This window comes from Cebus imitator, unplaced genomic scaffold (assembly GCF_001604975.1).
Source record: "Cebus imitator isolate Cc_AM_T3 unplaced genomic scaffold, Cebus_imitator-1.0 Scaffold576, whole genome shotgun sequence".
NCBI lineage: Eukaryota > Metazoa > Chordata > Mammalia > Primates > Cebidae > Cebus > Cebus imitator.
Window position 1 is genome coordinate 503,793 of NW_016107891.1, and position 7,168 is coordinate 510,960.

The 7,168-nt window shown below is 39.5% G+C and overlaps 1 protein-coding gene across 3 annotated transcripts in view; it reads right to left on the minus strand.

Annotated features, from left to right (window-relative positions):
- TMLHE (trimethyllysine hydroxylase, epsilon) overlaps positions 1–7,168 on the minus strand; it is a 164,087-nt gene that overhangs the window by 9,242 nt on the left and 147,677 nt on the right. For 2 of the 3 annotated variants that reach the window (XM_017516222.2, XM_017516223.2), the window contains one exon: positions 1,493–1,729. The exons of the other annotated variant lie outside the window; for it this stretch is intronic. In XM_017516222.2, the coding sequence (XP_017371711.2) occupies positions 1,493–1,729 (237 nt within the window). The remainder of the gene's footprint in view (positions 1–1,492; positions 1,730–7,168) is intronic. 3 annotated transcript variants of the gene reach the window in all.

Consider the following 7,168-nt stretch of genomic DNA (forward strand, 5'->3'; position numbering starts at 1 on the left):
CATGTTCTCACTCATAGGCGGGTGTTGAACAATGAGAACACATGGACACAGAGAGGGGAGCACTACACACTGGGATCTGTTGGGGGAAATAGGGGAGGGACAACAGGGGGAGGGGAGTTGGGGAGAGATAGCATGGGGAGAAGTGCTAGATGTGGGTGATGGGGAGGAAGGCAGCAGATCACACTGACATGTGTGTTCCTATGCAACAATTTTGCATGTTCTTCACATGTACCCCCAAACATAAAATGCAATAAAGTTAAAAAAAAGAGAAAGACTATTTCTGGACTTTTGCACAAAGTGATACTACTATATTATACAGTTTTTCCTTTTTTTCCTGCTTTGATATGAAGCAAGAGAGCCCTGGAAGGAGGGGAAAGCAAATAAAGCAGGCATTTATCTGACCAGAAAAGCTAGGAAGATTTTACAAAGTTATTCTTCTTCTTAGTTGACAGACAAGTATTTCCCAAGAGAGCTCAACAATTGAGTGGAAAGTTCATTTGATGGATTTGTATATTGTGGTGTAAGTGAAAGCTGATGGGCTTTCAGACAGGTAAGATAGATGGGCTTTCAGATGTATCACCATTACAATCTCAGTTCAGGTGTGTGACATTGGAGGAGCTATAGAAATTATACAAATACTAGAAGAAAACCTTAGGATGACTCTCCAGGATAGTGCTCTTTCTCTGAAAGACATTGAGGAGGTTTAGAAGAATATTAACATGGGAGCAAAGGATAACACTTGTGTTTCAGAAAGAATGTTCTAGCTACACCATGAAAACAGAAGAGGGCTCATGGTGTAAGCAAGCACATCAGTTAAAACTTTAATAGTGGGAGAGAAGAGTCATCTCACTGCAAGAAGAGATATTGTAGATAGAAAGCAGGGGTTAGTCTGAGAAAAATATAGGACGTTGAGTTGATAAGACAGGTTGTGTAATATAAGGGAGAGGGAAAAATTAAAGATAAAGTTTGGTTTATAGCTTGGGAAACTTAGTGGATGGTGGTGCCATTCAATGAAAATGGAAAAGCAATTGGAGAAGTAGGTGTAAAATGAGTGGAAGTGATGAGTTCAGTTTTGAGTATGATATGTTTTATATTCTAAAATATATCTAAGTTGTGATATCAATAGTCAATTGAATACTCCTGTCAGGAGCTTTGCATAAATCTGGGCTATAGACACAAATGTTGTTGGGTAACCTAGCTGTTTGGTCACTGAGGATAATTTAATAACTGTTTTTCATTTTAATAATGTTTTCATTTTAAAAATACTACGTCTAATATTTGACCCCATCCCCAAAATAATCTAGTATTCTTTGGTTGATGACTATTTATTATTTCATGGGAATTATAAGAATACAAGCTGTTCTATAATAAAAAGCCATGGAATAGCAAGATTAAAATGTGTCAGATATAAGAATCTTAGGAATTGTTGTTACATCAGAAGGCTAATCTTTGGCAAATATATTACAATTCGTGGTAGTTCTTTGGTACTCACCTGATCAAATACAACTCTTTATTCCATGGGTAGATATTTAAGACTGGCCCAATCCCAATCATGTGGTTGTGACATTCCCCAACATCTTCAATATATTCATGCTTTAATGGCACTTTACTGAGGAGTTCAAATTCCTCAGGTGCCTTTTGAAGAACCTGTTGTGCTGCATAGAATCCATCTACTAGCAGTGTCCTGCCACCAGTTCCTTCATGTTTAAGACAGTGAAACACTTGAATGCTAAAGAGGGAAAAGAAAATTATTCTGTTCAGTGGAAAAGAAAACGTATTAAAATTCTAGAAATTATATATAAAATGATTACTGAACCTACTTGTCATTTTCTTTACATGATTAAATAAATCACATTTTCTAATTGTTTTTCCCTCATAGGCAGTTGTACTTTTTTGTGTTTTGAAACATTAATGTCTCTAGAGGTTTCTTCTAAATATATCTAACATATATAGAAGCTTATATGTGGGAGGATCAAAGATGGCCAAATAGGAACAGCTCCGGAGTCCAGTTCCCAGCAAGAACAATGCAGATTGTGAGTGCCCACTGCATTTCCAAACAAATTTTCATTGCCCACAGACCAGGAGCTTCTTGGGCTGAAAAGTGCCAAACTCACACAAATCTGGGTGGCTGATTCAACTGGCACCTGGCATGCCTGGGAGACAGAGCCACCCATTCAACTGAAAAGGAGGGGGCAGAAACAGGGAGCCAGGTGATCTGGCTTGGCAGGTACCACCCACACAAAACAAGCAATCTGAAATGCTCTGGATTGAGAGTTTTGCAGCAAGCACAGCTGGACCCAGGACAGCCCAGCTCATGGGGAGAAGTGCTACCACTACTACTGAGACAGTCTGCCATTACTGAAGCAGTTCACACAGCAGCTGGGCAGAGCCTGCAGCAGCTCAGCAACGCCTCTGCTGGCAGACTGTGAGTAGATTACCCCGTGCTGGGCAGGGCATCTATGAAAAAAAGCAGCAGAACCACAGGAACTTATAAATAAAGCCAACCATCCTAGGACAGAACACCTGGGAAAAGAGGAGACGGAGCTCCCAGCACAGCACTTGAGCTCCTGTAAGAGACAGACCATCTCCTCAAGCAGCTCCCCAAACCCCGTATACCCAAAGACACACCTCATAAAGGAGAGCTCAGGCTGACATCTGGCAGGTACCCTTGTGGGACAAAGATAACAGAAGAAGAAACCGGCAGCAACCCTTACTGTTCTGCAGGCTGCATGGGTGATCCCGAGGCAAGCAGGGCCTGGAGTGGACCTCCAGCAGTCCTGCACCAGGGGGCCTGACTGTTAGAAGCAAAACTAAGAAACAGAAAGAAATAACTTCATCATCAACAAAAAGGATGTCCACTCAGAGACCCCATCCAAAAGTCACCAACTACAAAGACCAGGTAGATAAAGCCACTAAGATGGGAAGAAACCAGCACAAAAAGGATGAAAACACTAAAAACAATAAGGCCTCTCCTCCTCCAAAGTATCACAACTCATAACAAGCTACGTATCAAAGATGGATGGAGAATGAATCTGATGAATTGACAGAAACAGGCTTCAGAAGGTGGGTAAAAACAAACTTCTCTGAGCTAAAAGAACATGTGCTAACCCAATGCAAAGAAACTAAGAACCTAGAAAAAAGGTTAGATGATATGCTAACTACAATAAACAGCTTAGAGAAGAATATAAACGACTTGATGGAGCTGAAAAACACAGCACAAGAACTTCATGAAGCATACACAAGTTTCAATAGCTGAATTGACCAAGAAGAAGAAAGGATATCAGAGATTGAAGATCAACTCAATGAAATAAAATGAGAAGGCAAGAATAGAGAAAAAAGAGTGAAAGGAAATGAACAAAGCCTTCAAGAAATGTGGGATTATATGAAAAGACCTAATCTACATTTGATAGGCGAACCTGAATGTGATGGAGAGAATGAACCCAAACTAGAAAACACTCATCAGGATATTACCCAGGAGAACTTCCCCAACCTAGCAAGGCAGGCAAACATTCAAGTCCAGGAAATACAGAGAACACAACAAAGATATTCCTCAATAAGAGCAACCACAAGGCACATAATCTTCAGATTCACCAGGGTTGAAATGAGGGGAAAAATGCTAAGGGCAGCCAGAGAGAAAGGTTGGGTTACCCACAAAGGGAAGCCCATCAGACTCACAGCGGATCTCTCTGCAGAAACCCTACAAGCCAGAAGAGAGTGTGGGCCAATATTCAACATCCTTAAAGAAAATAACTTTCAACCTAGAATTTCATATCCATCAAACTAAGCTTCATAATTGAAGGAGAAAGAAAATCCTTTATGGACAAGCAATTGCTGAGAGATTTCGTCACCACCAGGCCTGCCTTACAAGAGCTCCTGAAAGAAGCACTAAACAAGGAAAGGAACAACCAGTACCAGCCACTCCAAAAACGTTCCAAATGGTAAAGACCATCGACACAATGAAAAAAATGCATCAACTAATGGGCAAAACATCCAGCTAGCATTAAAATGACAGGTTGAAATTCACACATAACAATATAATCTTAAATGTAAATGGGCTAAATGCCTCAATACAAAGACACAGACTGGCAAATTGGAAAAAACGTCAAGACCCAGCGGTGTGCTGTATTCAGGAAACCCACGTCACATGCAAGGACACACATAGGCTCAAAATAAAGGGGAAGATTTATCAAGCAAATGGAGAGGAGAAAAAAGCAGTTGCAATCCTAGTCTCTGATAAAATGGACTTAAAACCAACAAAGATCAAAAGAGACAAAGAAGGGCATTAAATAATGGTAAAAGGATCAATGCATCAAGAAGAGCTAATGATCCTAACTATACACACACCCAATACAGGAGCGCCCAGATACATGAGACAAGTTTTTAATGACCTACAAAGAGACTTAGACTCCCACACAATAATACTGGGAGACCTTATCACTCCACTGTCAATATTAGATAGATCAACAAGACAGAAAATTAACAAGGTTATCCATGACTTGAACTCAGATCTGGACTAAATGGACCTAATAGATATCTACAGAAATCTCCACCACAAATCCACAGAATATACATTCTTCTCAGCACCACATCACACCTACTCTAAAATTGACCACATAATTGGGAGTAAATCACTCCTCAGCAAATGCAAAAGAACGGAAATCATAACAAATGTCTCTCAGACCACAGGGCAATCAAATTAGAACTCACAATTAGGAAACTAACTCAGAACCGCACAGCTTCATGGATACTGAACAACTGGCTCCTGAAAGTCGACTGGATAAACCATGAAATAAAGGCAGAAATAAAGATGTTCCTTGAAACCAATGAGAACAAAGACACAACATACCAGAAACTCTGGGACACATTTAAAGCAGCGTCTAGAGGGAAATTTATAGCAATAAATGCCCACATGAGAAGTGAGGAAAGATCTAAAATTGACACTCTAACATCAACATTGAAAGAGCTACAGGAATAAGATTAAAAAAACTCAAAAGCTGGTAGAAGACAAGAAACAATGAAGATCAGAGCAGAACTGAAGGAGATACAGACACAAAAAAACCTTCTAAAAGTCAATAAATCCAGGAGCTGCTTTTTTGAAAAGATCAACAAAATAGACAGACCACTACCCAGATTAATAAAAAAGAAAAGGGAGAAGAATCAAATAGATGCAATAAAAAACAATAAAGGGTATATCACCAATGATTCCACAGAAATACAAGCTACAATCAGAGAAGACTACAAACAACTCTATGCACATAAACCAGTAAACCTGGAAGAAATAGATGAATTCCTGGACACTTGCACCCTCTCAAGCCTAAACCAGGGAGAAGTTGAAACCTTGAATAAACCAATAACAGGGGCTGAAGGTGAGGCAGCAATTAATAGCCAACCAACCAAAAAAAGCCCAGGTCCAGACAGGTTCACAGCCGAATTCTACCAGACATACAAAGAGCAGCTGGTACCATTCATTCAGAAACTATTCCAAACAATACAAAAAGAGGGAATCCTTCCCAAATCATTTTATGAGACCAACATCATCCTGATACCAAAACCCGGCAGAAAACTTCAGGCCAATATCCATGATGAACATAGATGAAAAAATCTTCAATAAAATACTGGCAAACTGATTGCAACAGCACGTCAAAAAGCTTATCTATCATGCTCAAGTAGGCTTCATTGCAGCGATGCAAGGCTGGTTCAACATATGCAAGTCTATAAATGTAATCCACTACATAAACAGAACCAAAGACAAAAACTACATGATTATCTCAATAGATTCAGAGAAGGCCTTTGACAAAATTCAACAGCCCTTTATGCGAAAAACTCTCAATAAACTAGGTATTGAAGGAACATATCTCAAAACAACAAAAGCTATTTACGGCAAAACTACAGCCAATGTCATACTGAATGGGCAAAAACTGGAAGCATTTCCTTTGAAAACTGGCATTAGACAAGGATGCCCTCTCTCACCACTCCTATCCAATACAGTATTGGAAGTTCTAGCCAGAGCAATCAGGCAAGAAAAAAAAAATAAATAAAGCGTATTCAATTAGGAAAAGAGGAAGTCAAATTGTCTCTATATGCAGATGACATGATTGTACATTTAGAAGATGCTATCATCTCAGCCCAAAATCTCCTTAAACCAATAAGCAACTTCAGCAAAGTTTCAGGATACAAAATCAATGTGCAGAAATTACAAGTATTCCTATACACCAATAACAGACTAACAGAGAGCCAAGTCATGAGCAAACTCCCATTCACAATTGGTACAAATAGATTAAAATACCTAGGAATACAACTAACAAAGGATGTAAAGGACCTCTTCCAGGAGAACTACAAGACACTGCTCAAGGAAATAAGAGAGGGTAGAAACAGATGGAGAAACATTCCATGCTCATGGTTAGGAAGAATCAATATCGTGAAAATGGCCATACTTCCCAAAGTAATTTATAGATTCAATACTATCCCCATCAAGCTACCAATGACCTTCTTCACGGAACTGGAAAAACTACCTTAAACTTCATATGGGACCAAAAGAGAGCCTGCATATCCAAGACAATCCTAAGCTAAAAGAACAAAGACAGAGGCATCATACTACCTGATCTCAAACTATACTACAAGGCTACAGTAATCAAAACAGCAGGTACTGGTACCAAAACAGAGATAGATATAGACCAACGGAGCAGAACGGAGTCCCTGGAGGCAACACCACACATCTACAACCATCTGATCTTTGACAAACCTGATAAAAACAAGCAATGGGGAAAGGATTCCCTGTTTAATAAACGGTATTGGGAAAACTGGCTAGTAGTGTGCAGAAAGCAGAAACTGGACCCCTTCCTGGCACCTTAAAATAAAATTAACTCCAGATGGATTAACGACTTAAACATGAGACTTAACAACATAAAAACCCTAGAAGAAAATCTAGGCAAAACCACTCAGGACATAGGCAGAGGCAAGGACTTTATGACTAAAACACCAAAAGCATTGGCAACAAAAGCCAAAATAGACAAATGGGACCTAATTAAACTCCAGAGCTTTTGTACAGCAAAGGAAACAATCATTAGAGTGAACCAGCAACCAACAGAAAGGGAAAAAATTTAGATTGTGGTGCAATCTACCCATCTGACAAAGGGCTAACATCCAGAATCTACAAAGAACTAAAACA